Source organism: Harpia harpyja, chromosome 15 (assembly GCF_026419915.1).
Source record: "Harpia harpyja isolate bHarHar1 chromosome 15, bHarHar1 primary haplotype, whole genome shotgun sequence".
NCBI lineage: Eukaryota > Metazoa > Chordata > Aves > Accipitriformes > Accipitridae > Harpia > Harpia harpyja.
In genome coordinates this window covers 2439275-2456189 of record NC_068954.1, presented here as the reverse complement: position 1 = coordinate 2456189, position 16915 = coordinate 2439275, and the positions used below count along the sequence as shown (strand labels likewise).

The following is a 16915-nucleotide window of genomic DNA, read 5'->3' as shown; positions in this document are numbered from 1 at the left end:
TTTATGTTTGAGAAGCTGTTTCAGGAAAAAAAAGACCTTGAGAAACCAACTCCTTTCCTTTCACAGACTACAGATAGAATTGTCGAATCACAGAATGGTTTGGGTTGGAAGGGACCCTTAAAGGTCATCTAGTCCAAACCCCCGCCATAAGCAGGGACATCTTCAACCAGATCAGGTTGCTCAGAGCCCCGTCCAACCTGACCTTGAATGTTTCCAGGGATGGGGCATCGACCACCTCTCTGGGCAACCTGGGCCAGTGTCTCACCACCCTCAGTGTAAACAATTTCTTCCTTATATCTAGTCTGAATCTGCCCTCTTTTAGTTTAAAACCATTACCCCTTGTCCTATCGCTACAGGCCCTGCTAAAAAGTCTGTCCCCATCTTTCTTCTAAGCCCCTTTAGGTACTGGAAGGCTGCGGTAAGGTCTCCCCAGAGCCTTCTCTTCTCCAGGCTGAACAACCCCAACTCTCTCAGCCTGTCCTCATGGGAGAGGGCATTCCAGCCCTCTGATCATTTTTGTGTCCCTCCTCTGGACCCGCTCCGACAGGTCCATGTCTGTCCTGTGCTGAGGACCCCAGCGCTGGACGCAGGACTCCAGGTGGGGTCTCACCCGATGGGAGCAGAGGGGCAGAATCCCCTCCCTTGACCCGCTGGCCACAGATGCTGCAGAAGAATTAGCAATTTGGGGTGTCTCTTGTTTTAGGCACCCAGAGGAAAATCTTTGGAGGGGGCTCCTGTTTTCAGGAGGTGCTGAGGGGCCACCCACTGATTAAAGGGCCTCCTGTCCATGTTGAATCAGACATCAGAGATCCCATTGCAGTACCCTTTGGTTTTGGTCTGATTCTCCTCTCAGCTGCACCAAACTCTACAACCTCCACTTCATAGTAGCTCCAGATGGGAAGAACACCACACAGAAAAACCCACCTGTCATATTTACGGCCAAGACCTATCTCTAAGGCAGCTGGCCTGTGACAGTGAGACATATGCAGGGCTGTAAAGACCAGTTTGCCAGCAGCAATAAAGAGCAGAATGATCTGCATCCAAAATTCATGCTCAAAATTGTGACATACATTTGTTATCACTGGGCAGGAATATTTCAGCTAGGCTGCAGTGTTTAGACCAACAGCCCTCCGCATGCAGATAAGTCTAAATGTCTCTGGAAAGCTACATGAAATCAGCAAGAAAATCATTCCTACTTGTGCTGTATGTTATGGAAAGACAGAAATTTTTCCTTTTTGGGAAGGAAGGCTCAGAAGGGCCTTTGCTGAGCCAGGAAACCCTCCGGTCTGAGCTGCAGTGTAAGTCAAACCCCAACTCATCCGCTTGCCATGGCAGGGATTTGGCTGCTTCTAAGGGGTTACAGTGAGTTTTCACACCTTTTTGAACACACATTACATCTCCTCGAGGCCAGAGGCCACGCTGACAGCCTTGAGCATGTCACGCTTGCAACGCAGCACTTCAGAGACGCAGTGCAGCCACATTTTGGCAAGGGCAGCACATAGTGCATGGCACAGCTTCTGCACTGAGATAAAGGGAAGTGGATTTCCCCCAGAGCAGCCTCCTAACATGCTTCTTGCCTTTCAGAGACATGAACCAAACCACTGTTTCTCCAGAAATACAAAGACCAGTACAAGCATCTGCCCGGCACTTTACCTTTATGGGAGGTTTTCTTGTCAGGTGAGAGACCAGGAAGTTCATGGCGATGTCCTCGCAGTTGATGTACTCATCCACCATGTCGCGGATGGCTTGCGGCATCACATAGGAGTACAGGTAGGCGTAGTACTGGAAAGGATAAAAAGGCACAACGTTGCTCAAGGTGGTCCCAAGCAGCAAGTGCCCACCATCGCTGGTGCCATCTGCACCAGGCCTGGAGCAGTCGTGGCACCGCAGGTGAGTATCAAGACGACTCGCTGGGACGTGTCTGACTCAGAGCTCAAGGACGCCAGTGGAGAGGCTCCCCATAATGGATTTAACCCTGCATCCAGGAGATCTGCTGTAGCCACAGTAGCAGCAAATCTACCCCACAGCCACCACCCTGACCAAGTCCCAAGGCTCCTGTAACTTCAGAAGTTGAGAAATAATGGTTCCAGCCCCCTCAGATCTTGCTGTCTTTGCTGCTGCAGAGTCAGCACGGCAGCAGTAGCTGGTGGATTACCTTCCCACCACAGTATGACAGCTCAGGACAGTCCCCTTGGGAAAACAGCCCACCCTTTCCTCAAGGCCTGTTTGCCCACTGTTGTCTCTCCCATACAGAGAGGCACACATCACGGAGCCACTTTTGGCACTGCTCCCTTCCAACATAAAGAAACCAGCCACCTCCCACACCTACCAGCCAACCTGTGCCACCACGCAGCTGCAGAAACCCATGACTTCCCTGCAAATTGCAACACTTTTGAGTCTGTTAAAGATGCTGCAGTAAAGACGCATGGCAGGCAATCCCATGGCCCGCCTCACCCTCACCGTGACCGAGAGCATCGCTGAAACACGCTCGGCCCTACTCTCCATCCACCTGCTTCAGTGCCGTGGTGCTTCTCACATGGCACAAACATAGGCAGCTCCTCGAGGAGACCGCTTGCTGGGACACAGACCAGTTGCTGGCTGTGTTTCAGTTTGGAGAAAGGGAGGGAAAAGGAGTGGTGAGCTCCAAAATGTGTTCTTTTTAGAAAAAAAAAAAAAAAACAAAACACAACAACAAAAAAAAACCCCAAAACCCAACCCCACAAACACAGACTCTGGTTGCTCTGAGAAGGAAGGGAAAGCTCAGGGCTTTGTGGTGACGAAATCTCACCTTATGGAAGAAGGCAGCACCAGTGAGCACCATAGAGAGCTCGCAAGAGTAGTTAGAGTTGTAGAGCCAGGACTGATGGGGGATGTCCCACGCGTGGTAGCGCCCTGGGAAGCCAACGATGCGGTCCCTTGCCTCTCTCCAGACACTGCAAACACAAAGCCTTTCAGTGAGACACAAACCCGGGGACCCTGTCTGGAGATGAGCACAGCTCTGGCTGAGAACCACTACACACAGGACTATGCCCTCGATGCCAACAGACCAGATCCCAAGGGGGGGGCTGCAAGTGATAAGAGATGCCTATACATAAAAAAGTTTGGCAACTGCTCGTCCAAAGAACAGCCAACATACATTGTAGTTTGGGCAAAAAGGATTAACATAGTTTAAGCATCCAATTACCTTGCTTTAAAGTCCATTTAATTTTTTTTAAATAAAAATAAAGAAAATTTCAACATACAAGAGACGTCTTTTTACGTAGGCTGTGCAGTGCAAACTCACCCACCTCCATAGCACTGAAGCTCCACTGTCAGTAGGAGGGACCGACTGGCTGTCACAGCTGCCCGAGTGACACGTGAACAAGGTCTCACCCTGAGATAACTCCGATTCCTTTCCTATTGTAGTGCAGGAAAGGGGTGAATGCAGAAATCTTGCCTTTAATGGATAGGCAGAATTTGTTGACCTTGTCTTGTTAAAGGTTAAGAGCTGTTAGATGTGAACTGAAGCACACCTTGGTCAGCTCTCCCAAACACAGGCTGTGAGCACAGACCAACGTTGCTTGGCACAAAGCTGAGCTGCTCACCTTGGTCCTCTCCTAGAGGCATGTTCAAGTTGCTTTTTCACAGGGAAAGTGCTACTACCTCATAAATTTGGGATTTTCTAACTTCTAAGGGCTGTTCTGTAGGTTTAAAACAAAACTAACAAAAAAGCCCAGTGGCCCCAAATTAGTTTCTGAATTACATAGAGAATGGAAAACATAAGACCTTGGATGGAAAGGCAGAGAAAGCGACAGGGAAAACCAGCGAGATGGGAAACTCTTCCATTTGCCACCAGCTTCCCACAGCCCGTGCAGGGGCATCACTGCACAACACATACGCCAGCGCTGCTTCTCTCTTATTTCCCTTCTATGGAAAGTCCAGACCAGCCAAGGCTTGGCCTGGGAGCAACACAGCATCTCCTGGCCTCTTCCCCCAAATCCCTGGGACTTTCCATCTCCCACAAGCTCAGTTTCTTCCTCTGTAAAGTTGAGGTAACATCAAGCTCCCTTTAGGAAAGCTGCTGAGATGCTGAAGACCCTGGTGCCTCCAGATGGAGGATCTGGAGTGCCAAACTGCCAGCTTCCATCCCAAACCAGCACCCGGCAGCTTCCCAGGCTCTGTCCATATGGGAAAAACCTCTGGGGCCATAAGCACATCCTTCGCCCTAACACACGCTCGCAGTTGAGCCATAGGGAATTAAATCGTGAGGTTTGCATGTGAAAGCATGGACTTGCTTAATATTCTGCTCTCCTCTGAAGCTCACTCTCCCACAGGACAGCTGCAATACTGACAGGACTAATTAAGAACAAAGTCAGTGCCTAATGCCTAACCTGGGAAATACAGCCAGCTTCCACTGACAGGGGTGTCAGCTTCCTTTGGATCATCCGATCCCATCTCCCTGTCCAAGCGACTCCAGACTACAAGAAACAAGTCCCAGGCGGCAGCCTGTTGGACACAGAAGGGTTCTCCCTTCTTCACAGGCACAAAATAGGGCAGAAAACAGCCTTTTTGCTTTTTTCCCTCATGTGGATGTGAGTTCCTCCCACAACCCCTGTTCCCATGAAGAGCTACAGAAGCAATGGCTGCAGGGCAATGCCAGGCTGCTGAAGAGACTGAGTTTCCGAGAGCCCCAAGCTTTCATTACACTTACTGACACAGACAGGAGCAAAGATGTGTTTATTGTTATATCCTCTACTCAAATTAATGAAACTCTGATATAACCTGGTAATGAAAACTGAGTAATTAACACCACCAGCAGCTTCCCTGGCACTATCCTCCCAGCAAGCACTTATTTGCTGCGGTTTCTGTCAATCCAGCGTGATTGTTTTGAAAAGCCAGAGTCGAAACTACTCATTCCCTTTCACTTCTCCCATGCCTCGCTCTCCTATGAACATGACACTTTTTCCTTCCCAGCTCAGCCAGAAAAATAAGGATTTCTCCAGAGAATTGTTTTGGGTGTGCTCCTCAGAAAGGTTTGCTCAGGGTGCCCGCCTCCAGCCCTCTCCTGAGCAGCAAACAGAGCAAGAAGAGGCTCTTGCCCAAGAATTACAGCCTGAAGCAAAGTTTCGACAAAACACAGTTGTTATGGGCAGAGGTTCACTCAATCGCTGAGACACTGTCTCTTCCCTGGCAGAATGCATTAACACAGGCAGACTTTGCGGGAACAAGGTGTTTGTAAGCAGGGATATGAGTGAGAATAATATGCGGCACTTATAATTTTCATTTGATGCTCTCCAGGGCTAACTGGTAAAGCCTCAGCCAGGCGCTGTGGATGAGCAAAGGAAAACGGAGACCAAAGAGGGGGAGAAAACAGCCAAGTTCAGATAAAGAGCCTGAAACAGGGCATGGAAGGGAAAGTCAGGAGTCCTGACGCCTACTCCCCTGCTTTAATCACTTTAACACCTCATTTGTCATCTCTCAGAGAGAGCTTGTTGGGTTTCCAGGCATTTTGTGCCTTTTAATCTTCCTCCCAAACATGAGCCAACACGTTTTGGTGAGAGTGGAGAGCTGGGCCACGTCTCCCGCCCCCCAGCCAGCTGCTGGGTGCTCTCGGATTAGCAATCACAGCCCCCGCTCCTGGGCTGGCGGGCTGACGAGCCACAGCCAAACGAGCGCCAGCGCTCTCTCCTCGTGCCATCCTCACTCCCCGGCACCTCTTTGGCAGCTGGCGAGGTTTCGCTGTACGAGCTGCAGGAGCAGCCTGCAGAATCCTCCCACGGCAGAAGCCCACGTAACTGCTTTCTCCCTTGGCCCCATAATTGGGAAACTTTTTGCCAGGGCAAAGTCAAGGGAAAACATAGATACTGAAGCAGAAAGGGGGTGGGAATGAGAGCAACCAGCACCAGCCTTTTCTGTGTAACATCTGTCTTTTCCATGCTCTGCAGAAAAAAACACCAAAATAGCTGTCACATCCCAATGTCACACGGAGCAAAGAGGATGGCAGTCCACCGCGAGCACACGAGCATCATGTCCTGCAGCGGCTGCAAACGTCCTGGCCTTGCCAACAGCACATGAAGGATAGAGTGCAACAGCCTCTTGGATTTGTTTTCCAGTTTCCTTCCACCCTAGGAAGCCACACACTCCCAAAACCATGAAGGGAACGTTGTCAGCACAACAAAAGCTGAAGAGTCAAGGTTAGGAAGTGCGAGAATCAGGGTTGCCTGGACAACCTGAAATCAGCCCACCTGCCTGCACTCATTAAACAGTTCATTACCGCGTATTACCCCTCCAAGAAATTGAGTTGGAAAGCCACAGGAAGGGATGTGCTAGCCCTAATTCTGGCCTCAGCTTTAGCCATGAGGCCATGCTACACCTGGGCAGACCCTGGATGCAGAAAACATCAGTTTGGGTCTAAACCTACGTGCGTGGAGGCTACTCACCGGAACCCAAACATGATCTCGTCGTGGCGAAGGTGAGCATCGTCATCAATGGACAGGATGGCCTCCGTCTCGATCTCATCCCATGGCAGGAACCGGTTGTTCAGGCTGTTCTTCTCTGTGCGGACAACCTAAGAGATGAACACACAATAGTTACAGTGGCTGTACGTGCCCAGAGAAGAGATTTAGGGGCTGGGGCTGCGCACTCCAGCTGCGTGCTCCAGCATTTTCACCCTGCTTCAGAGCCCCTGCGATGGGGAAATGCTATCTAAGAAAAAAGCATCTGCTCAGTCCGGCACCAGCTCCAGCTTCCAGCCTTTCTACCTGCTGCCTCCTGCCCGTCTCATAGGACTGCTGAAGCCAAACCCAAGACCCACGATGCCAGGTACCAGGTGTAATGGCTGTGCTTGTGGTCACCTGCCCTCTCACACGCAGGAGGGCAGCTCTGCAATAATAAAGAGAGGGAAACACGGCAGCCGCGGCTGGTCTGTTCTATGGCCCCTGAAGAAGTGGCCCTAGCAGCATTTCTCCAGTGCTGATCTAAACTGAATTGTTTCTGCAACTACCCATGATTTCTGCCTTGGACACAACTCATTTGCAATGCCTCCCTCTCTTAAAACTCTTCCAACCTCCCGGCCTGTGCAATTTCCCTTATCCCCAGCCACACACATGTAAAATCGCACTGAATTTCTCCCTCTTCTTGACTGCCCCTTCCACGCTGGACCCGTTCTCTCCCTTGCTCTTACACTTTTCGCCTGCCCTGGCTGATATATAGTCACTCAGTTCATCCCAGGCTTGCTGTCCCATTCAATCCCTCCAGTCATTTCTCTGGCTCTCCTCTGAACAATCTCTTTTGATTTAAAAATAAAGTCCAGCCTGGTGAAAAGAATAAGGCGTCACAGCAATAAAACTCCATTAAATAAGATTACATTTGATCACACAAAAAAAGGCCACACTGAAACCATTAACGGTGGAAAATATTTGTATTGGGGATCTGCATGACAGCTGGTACGATTAAATTCCCATGTAAAGCCAGTGTTAGTGCTTTCATCTGTCAATAGCTGCTGGGGGTGGGGGGAAGGAACATTTGACAAGAACGCATTAAAATATTTCACTGAAGATCTATCAAAAGCATGAACAATTTATTGCAGGGAGGTGAACAAATTATGCAGCTCTAAGCCATGGTGGAGCAGGGCCAGAGCCGAGCCTGCAGCACTCCCACCCCAGGAGGGCTGCGATGCAATTAGTAGCCATAGGAGAAGGCAAAAGCAGAGACAGACAATGCTGGCACAGGAATTTCTTCCCCCTCTCCCTCCCAAGGTGGAAAAGCATGACAAAAATCAGCACGGTGTTTGTATTTACTTTCAGCATTAGCGTGAGCCAGCAGATGCTCCCAGGGATAGCTTCTCTATCTGGGAACTGCTGGAAAAGAGCAGTTGCAGGAATCACAGTGGGAATGGGCGATGAGGAGGGAAGCGGGAGAGGAGGCAACTCCACACACTGATTCAGGGGAGGCAGCTGGTAAGACAGGAATCAAAAAACCAGGAGGTTTGGAACGGTACAGCCCTAAGGCACTGACCCAGGAGGCCAAGGAAGACCTGGACACAAGGAGGCCAGCACAGGCTTTGAGAAAACCACCTCCACAGAAGCATCACCAAACCCAACAGGCTGTGGGCATCCTCTGGATGCATCAACGAGGAAAGGAGAGGAGCCAAGAGTGGTCCCCAAATTGTCAACAAGGAGAATTTAAAATTTCTCCTACATCGCCAAGGCTCTTATCTGTAAATGGTTTTAGCAAACCCAAGTGCTCTTGCAGCTGCACCAGGAGGACCAGGTCTGCTGGCTCAGAAACAGGGGCTGCAGCTCGAGATGGGGCAGCTGGGCCCCGCTCAGAGTTGCTTTTTAGACTGGAACAGCATTTTGGCAAACCAATACGACAACAAAACCAAGAACATCGCACGGGGCAGCAAAGCAGACCTCGGTGGGAGCTGCTGAATGCGTCCAGTGGGACAGAGGCATTTCACCTTCTTAATTAAAAGCCATAAGCCCCAAATTCCAAACCTTTTCTAATTAATCACCCAGTGCATCGTTGCATTTACAGGATCTGATTTTATCGTGTGAGGGGTTAAATGCCTTAGGAAATTTTCTGCCTCCCACACCTGGCCAGCTCCTTTCCCAGTCAGCACATGGGCAACCCACCCTGCACACCAGCTCTCAGCTGCTTCATGAAGACTTCAGGATCAGCAGCATTTGCAAAAACCACCCGAGAGTAGCTTTCATGGTTTCTGACACAGGCAAGGGCCCCTCCAGTAAATTCCAGTCTGGACCAGTTGTGAACTGGTCATCACTCTCTCCAGCTCAACAACAATATAAGATGGGTTTCTGAAAGCAGCACCTTTCTCCTGATGAAGTGCTGTGACCACCAAATTTTACCTCCCGTTGCAGATCCCACCTTCTAGGAAGTTTGCAAACTTACTAAAACCAGCCCCGATACATAATTTAGCCTTCTGCTAAAGAGCAGGTACCACGCTGTGTCTCTGCTGTTACGACGGTATTTCCTCAGAAAGCCTGATCTCATTGAAGTCTTTGGGTGTCCTACTCATTAGGATTAGTGGACACTGGATTGAGTCCATAGTAAATTGATATGCTTTCCAGGCAAGGTCCTGCCTTGCTAGTTGAAGATGTATGGATGGATAAAGGACAAAAGAGCAGCAGCAGAAACCCCTCTCTGCCTCACTGATGTGCTGGGAAGTGGGTACCACTTTGAATTTATCAGACTCCTACTCACCATGGGTCATCTCAGCTTCTCAGGAAAGATTCGGGTACCGCATCTACGAACATCAACTCATTTTTGCTCCCCAAAGCTGAAAATGGCAGCGCGGGGGTTTTCCCATAGCACTATCCTGCATTTTGTCGTCAAGCCACTTCTAAAGCTGCTGCCAGAGCGAGCCCCCGCGCAACTGTACTTTTTTTGTGTCGACTCATTTCCAAGGGGACTGTGCAAAAGACGAAAGAGAATCCAGGGCCAGACCTGAGCTTTGGCTGCTATTCAAAATTGAGGGAGAGGTAAAGATGTGATGTTTAGCTCAGAGGTCCAATGACCCAACAAAGTCGGGGCTGTTGTTCACCTGAGCTTTGGAGTCAGGTCCATGTTCTTGCGTTGTAAACATCTGGACAGGAAGCAAAACTCGGCACAAGTTCTGCAACGGGCATGTTTCCAGTTACTCCATCAAGTCTGAAGCTTTGCAGGTCTGGAAGTGTCAGCGTTCAGCTTTTGCATTTCACCGAAAATAGGTGTACTCCTGCCTTTCATCTGGGAGCATTTAAGTAGCCTGTAAATCAATATATCCCAAGGAAAAACCCAGCAAATTTATTGATTCTCTTGTTTTCCTGTAACTTGCTGAACAATAACATGATGCAACTGCTGTCAATTGAGAAAGTGAAGCGGATCCTAACTCAAACGTCTGAAATTGGGGACCCCAAAGGATAGAGACATCAGTGCACCGGCATTCAACTCTTCCCTAAAGAGAAGGATGCTACAAAGGAGCCGGATGCCTCCAAGCCTTGATAAGCACATACAATTCATCACATTAATTCCAGCAAAAGTTAGAAGCAACTTAAAGCTATTGCCTTTGATGCCTTGTTTTCAAAGAAACTATCCCGATCTACAGCACTTTTAGGATGCAGCTAATTGTCATCAGACAACTATTCAGTGGCTTTTGTAAATCCCTGCACTTTCCCCTGGGCAACTACATCAAGGAAGTGCGTGGGGACCTGCAGGCAGCGATCCGAGATGGAAACGATGGGAACCTTCCTCCCATCTCTCTGTCCCCCTGAGATGGTTCAAGCGTGGTGCCTCCCCAGACAAGACCAGGTTTTGATCTTGACCACATACACTGCATCCCGCGCTGCAGAAACAAGGGCATCACGTTATCAGACAGAAAAATGTAACTCTTGAGAAAGATAAAAGTGAATTTTTGGGAAACTTTTCCACTTTAATACAAGCAACTAATCTGGTAAAAACAGGTTAGAGGGAATGGGAAGAGTATTTGATTCAGGAACTTGAAACATTTCTCTCTCTTCTAAAGTTTTTACATTTCAATGGGCCTCTAAAAACACCAGATTTCTCAGGCGTGAAATGGACATTATGGGCACAAGCATACTCAGAAGCTTATTAGGCCAGCTGAAAACAGAAGCATTACTATAACAGCAAAGTATAAAAAAAGTCTAATCCTCTCCCTCACATGGCATTAAATGAGATTTAACAATTTTTCATGACTTCATCACACACTTAAAATACAGCTGATTGACACCTTATTCCACCACGTCCTCGGCCACAGGTATCTCAAAGCACTCTTCCACTCTTCCAGCAATAACAAATTAATCTCCCTCCACCACGTGTGGGACGGTGTGGAGAAAGCCAACAGATGGTATGGTGACTGCATATGATGTACAGACAAGAGGCACTTTATGTTGCCAAATTCAGGGATTTACAGGCCACAGGAGGTCACTTGATTATCTTGTGTGACCTCCTTACACAGTGGACCAGGGGACTTGATGCAGCCACCCTTCCTCTGGAAAACTCTCATCACATGGCACCATAAAGCAGCTGTGAACTGACAACTTGGACAAAACTACAAAGCCACGAGAGCAAACTTCATGGCACTGGTTGAACTGTAATGCTTTCTGGAGAACCAACAGCAGACCGCTAGTGGGGTTGACGGCAGTAAGTTAAGCCAAAAGGGACTTTCAAGTCATCTACATTAACCTTCTGCATGATCCAGGTCACAGGGACCTCGTCTCAGACCTGAGGTGTGGCCGGCAGAAGCATCTCCGCCAGAAAGGCACCCTGTCTCTATTTGAAGACATCAGCAGTGAGGGAATCCATCCTTCCTCAGAGATGTTCACTCTCAAATGTTAACAACTTGCTCCTTGTTGTGAATTATCTGCCTTTGGCTCCCAGCTGCTGCTCCTCAGTGGGCTTCTTCCACCCCATAAAAGTACCCAGGTGCCACAACCAAACCCTCTCTCAGTTCTTTTTCAATGAGAATGAGGTCTCAAATCTCTCACCCAGGCCTGCTTCTCCTGCCCTTCCATCATTTTAATGACTAATTTTGCCACAATCTTGTTTCTCAACAGTCTCGAGCCAAGAGCTCTGTCAAAATGCAACAAAATATGTTCCCTCAGCAAAGCTGAAATGCTGCACTCCGGCAAAATAGAGTCAGCAGTTACCCTTACCCAAGGAGACTAAAATAGCGAGGAGGACATGAAATCAGCCAGCGAGCTACAAGACAGAGACAAATGCATTTACAAAAAAGCCACCTTCCCTTACAGCAAATGTTGAACCTCCAAACACTGAGCAGAGCATCAGTGGTAGCACCTGCACGCAAACTCCACCACCTCCAGACTCAAAACAATCCCAGACCATGTACTTCTGGTTGTCTTATTTTGGGCTTTTCCTTGGGAATATTTTTTTTTAAAACACTTTGCTGTCAGCTAAATGGCCCCCAGCTCAAAATCATCAACCTCCTAAACAGTTTGCAAACTTTTGAGACAAACTGCAAGACCTAAAATGCCTCCAAGCACCCGCCACGCCACATTAGAAGTTTCTGCTCCTTTCAGCAATTCAAGGTGATTCAGTTCCACAACATGGGGGTTTTTTTGACTCAAGGAGCAAAAAACCCCCACAACTCTATGCAAGCGCATTTGCTCCTAGTGTTGTTCATAGCCGCGTTGGCCAAACGCATCTTAAAAACGTTAGCAAGAACTAAAACAGAGCATAAACCCAAAGACTGCCCAGCAATAATGTCCCTAACCAATACTTCATAGTACATTTTTATACATAAATACAAAAAGGCAGTAAAATCAGTATCTTCCAGCAATCTCCTTGCTAGTGAGGCTTTATGCTTAAGCTTTAAATTAAGTGTCACATAATTTGACTGTGAAAACATGAAGAATGCCTATGCCCTTGGAGAAGTTTTGACAGGTCAACTTAGTGAGCTGGATTGATTTCTGGGCAAAGAGCAAACTCTGCAAGAAACCAGGAATCTCATTGCTCACGTCAGGTCTTTATGAGGAAAAAGCCAGAAGGATGCCATTAGGAGGGCTGGATAATTTGGTGAGACAAAGAACAAGCTCTTGGGAAAAGGATCCGCTTCTGTCATTTCCAAATACGTGCCAATTCAACCCAAATGGGCTAGGGAAAAACAGTACCATAGGCAGTGTGGGGATGAGGACACCACGAACTCCCTTTCACCGTGCAGCTAAGAATTACGGCACTGAAGACGTGGGAGCCAAATGCATCTGCCTCTTCTGCCTGAAGAGTTGACCTCGATCTACACTTCGAAGTTAAAAGCCGAGAGCTCCTGCCAGCGCAGTCCTCCAAGGAGGATGCAGATTTACAACACTGCCAATCCCTTTTCTTGGCACCAACTCTGAACATTTTATTAATAAGATTCAGTGAAGCAAGTCTCCTGCTTTGCAGGGGAGCACTCTAGCCAGAGGCTCTGGGGTTGTGTCCTTTCGCTTGCTGCTGTCCCAAGGACTGATCCGCTGAACCAGAGCAAAGCTCTCTGCAAAACTCAGCTTAGCCTGATGGGGACAGTACTGACCTCACGGGTGGGATCTGTCCGGAACCTCATCTGGGGCAAAGCTCCCAACGAGGACCCTGCTGTTCTACTCTGCAAGGAGAAGCAGGTAGGAGTTCAGATCCCGTCCATGAAGAAAAGCGGTAACGCATCTCCCAAATCATGGGTTACCAGTCTGACCACTTGGTGTGTCACCGTCATCCCCACCCATCAAGGAAGGTGAGATTTGCACATTTGGGAGCTAATGAACTTCATCCCACCCATATCCCCACATCCTTGTTTCAGGCTGCTTCCTGTCCACCTTGATGATGGCTTTTTCTTTCTGCAGAAAGCACATGGGAAGTGAAGACTTCTCCAGCTCTCCCATGCGCCTGCAGGCTCACAACACATGCAGCTGCTAATGAGGAAAGGAAAGCAATTAAAAATCAGCCGAACTAGGCTTAATAGAGGTTAGGGAGGGCTCTGTTAGCAGACTTTGGGAGTTAGCAAACTCCAGCAGAGGGGAACAATGAGCAGGTACCAAGTATCCCTGAAACTATTCTGTAATCAGGCATTTATTTTCAACTGCTAGTCTGGACAAATTCAGACATCCTCCGATTAAGAAAGTTGCCCAGATCAACCCTTAAGACCCGCAGACTACCAGATACACCAGGGTCCCTTCCCTCTATGCATGAGCATACAAGTGCTAAGAATATTTACAAGACTCCTTAGAAGGAGTTATGTGTGTGCAGATTCACATTATGCATAAGCAGGATAAATCACATCTTTTTTTACCACAGCTGACTCCATTCCCTGCTCCCTTTGCAACCGAGGTGTTAGATCAGACTGGCACTTGCTTCTCTGCAAATCCAACCAGAGATGCAGACGAGGAAGATGACAAGTCTGCCTGGTCCCACAAAACAGCAGCATCCTTGAAGCTGTGTATTTTTGGGGGAGTGCAACTGTCAGAATGGGTTTGCACTGACCAGCTGGAAATCAAGCAACAAGTTTGGGATGTCAGATGGGGATACAGCACAGTGTAAACATCCCAGCTATGGCAGGGATTTTGGCATCAGGAGAGGCTCCATACGGAAACTACGCACCTGAGGTTCACTCTCTTAAAGATGACTTTGATCCTGATTTCTCTCGTGCTCTGTGTTATCTTTCCCCCATTTAACATGTCAGGGAGCTGAAAAGAGGGAATAGGCTGGTCCCAAGGCAGGCACCATATGTGCACGTCGGCTGCACGATGAGAAGCCAAGCTTTCTGCCAAGGCAGCTGCCAAGGAGAAGCCAAAGAAGCTGTTGCCATCGCTACAGATGCCACCAAAAATCTCTCCAGCCCTCTACCCATTCCCAGTTAGATGATGTTCGTGTGAATCACATGGGTCTGACCAAGACTGCAGTCTTTTTTCCCTCAATTTTCTCAGCGTTTTATCAGTACCTGCTCCTGGGCAAGCAAAGACACTCCACAAAAGCTGGCAAGATCACCGTGGCTCTCAGCCCAGACCTCAATTCTATTTAACTGCCCTTACCAAGGACAACTACGGCAGTGCTTATTGAAAACTATCAATTGCCTCCTGAAAGTGCAGCATCAAACTGGGCAGCCCTGGGGTCCTGCCCTGCCCACACAGAACTGTTTCCTCCTGCCAATCTCAACTCCCACCATGAGAAACCCCTCCCCGTTTGCAGAGGACAGAAATTTATCCAATTCCTACTGGCCAGCATCCTGCTTTCCAAAGCCAAAACCACACACTGAAAAGCACAGATCCAAGCGCTGAGCTCAGCCGGCAATTCTTCACTTCATGAGAAATAAAATACCCTGTCTCACTCGATACAGCACGATTCTCCTCCCGGCACACAGCCAGGCTGCCGGGGCTCTGTGGGTAGGCAGCAGGCAGAAGATAGGATGCTAGCATGGCCTTTCCACCATTACCAAGCCCCCGGGATGATACCTTTCCTCCCTGCAATCACAATCTCATTCCCAGCCCGGACTCAAAAACTTGAAGAAATGAGTCCAGCACAACATGGGACTACAGGGTGTTTCTGACAGTTCCTGATGAGCTGCAAATCCAGGGGAAATTGCAGCCCTGCACTTTGACACACGCGTAAACATGGTCTTAAAGCTCCTTCCAGAAACATCACCAGCACTGGCAGATCTTAGCAGATCGGCATTTTCTAAAGAAATGGATGTTCTTTTGATTGTGAGTGTTTATGATAATTCATGTTTAAAAAACTTGGGATGCAAAGGCAAAATCACAGATGCAGAAAGCAGCTTTTTAAGGTGTTTGTTAAGACAACAATCTTCTGCCATTATCCTAGGGTGAACACTCAAATCCAGAAGATACTGATAAATGGGCACAGATGCCCTAAACAAGCCCCATTACCCTGGCCAAAGCCATCCTGGAGAGAGATCCAGGCTGCTCAGATCCACCTGCATGAGAGGTGCAGCCGTAAGAGGATGCGCTCCTCTTGTGACTGGTTTCTCCCCACGAAACAGCCTTGCCGTCCCCGGCTGGCTCCCTGCTCTGCTCCAGCTAGTCTGGATGAAGCCCAGGCCACACAGCGCTTGGCTCCGGATGGTGCCACACCAGCGTCTGCTGTGGCCAGGCAAGGGGGAAAGGGGGCAGGAGAAAGGAGACAGCACTTTGCCACCGGTGCTCGTTCCCAGACCTCTTCCACATCAGTTCTCACCTACCCCGTATGTATTCTGTGGAAGCTGCTCTCTTGCTTGGTTTGATGGCACTTGCACCAAAAATATCAGTAATTTATTTGAACGTCCACCCAAAAGCAGCTCTTCAGAAACACTCTTGGCAGTATGTTTCTTCAGTCGTCAACTCCCTGAAGATAAGTCCCTGGTTTTTACAGTGGCTTCCCCTGGCAATTCTTCACATTCTTGTTTTCCCTTTAATCTTTGCTTGTAAGAATAGATTTGAAAGTTACCATTATCCCCTTTCTCATATATTAATTATTCTGCTGCTCCTTCCCCAGCACTTCCTCTTCACCTTGAAACAGTTACAGCCCCCTCCTTCATGCCCTGAACCTCCAGACTTCTGTGCTTTGCTACCTCCAACTTAAGGAATTCTCAAAATTTGAATGGAAAGGATTTCTAGACTATTTTAAGACTTATCTCCAGAGGTATGAAAAGAGTTTCACTGGAAGGGTATTTAGCTAAAAAGCTACCCAAAGGCAGCGTATACCGCATATAAATTGGCAAAACAGATGCATTTTTAAAATACGCGTAATTAAATAATGCAACATAAAACCAAGCATAAATTATCCCCCACTGAGAACAAAACCACACAGGAAGATACTAGTGGAAATAGGTTTTTTAAGCTGATGCTGTGTCCATGCACGTAATATGTGCAAACACTTGGTCTTTCTTTAAACTACTCAACTGCTATCAGTGGGTTGCTCGTCTCCGAGATGAGAAAACAGCCTGCGATACAAATAAAACTGATTATTTATTCATTTTCATACGGGTGCAGCTGTTGCATCTTTCTAGAGAAACTAAAGGAGAAGAATGCTTATTTTAGCATTGAAGGGATCTAGATACTCACTTATTTTTATTCCCTCTCTGCTGCTGTTAGTGACTGTGCAATTAAAGATGCACGTTGAGTTGGTTGTCTGATTAGATTTATTTTACAATTATTTGTAATTATTTGGCTCCAAAGAACATCCCTGGGATAACATGCTGTCACTTGCAGTTGAGGCTTTCAAATACCTCGTCTCCCGTTGCTTCATCTCACTCCTTTCTCAACTTTCTGAAACTCCGCTCTGCGTTTTACATGGAAGCTCACAGGGGGAAAACTGCTGAGAGCAAGGGGACAGAAAAGCTCACGACCTAACTTCCATTAGCACATCTGGGATCACAAGCCAGATTTACAAGTTGCTGTTTGCTGTGAAACCAGAGAAAGCCATTTGAGAAGGGAAG

General features: G+C 48.1%; 1 protein-coding gene across 16 annotated transcripts in view; it reads right to left on the bottom strand.

The window, feature by feature from the left end:
• Nucleotides 1–16915, bottom strand: part of EXTL3 (exostosin like glycosyltransferase 3) — a 160074-nt gene that overhangs the window by 4418 nt on the left and 138741 nt on the right. For 15 of the 16 annotated variants that reach the window (XR_008238512.1, XM_052809913.1, XM_052809910.1 and 12 more), the window contains 3 exons: nt 6420–6547; nt 2789–2933; nt 1654–1782 (listed from right to left, as the gene is read on the bottom strand). Coding sequence is in view for 14 of the 16 variants with exons in the window: in XM_052809913.1 (XP_052665873.1) it covers nt 1654–1782; nt 2789–2933; nt 6420–6547 (402 nt within the window). In the remaining 2 variants the exon portion in view is untranslated. Of the gene's footprint in view, nt 1–1653; nt 1783–2788; nt 2934–6419; nt 6548–16915 lie in introns of those variants that run through there. The other variant, XR_008238513.1, reaches the window with a different exon arrangement.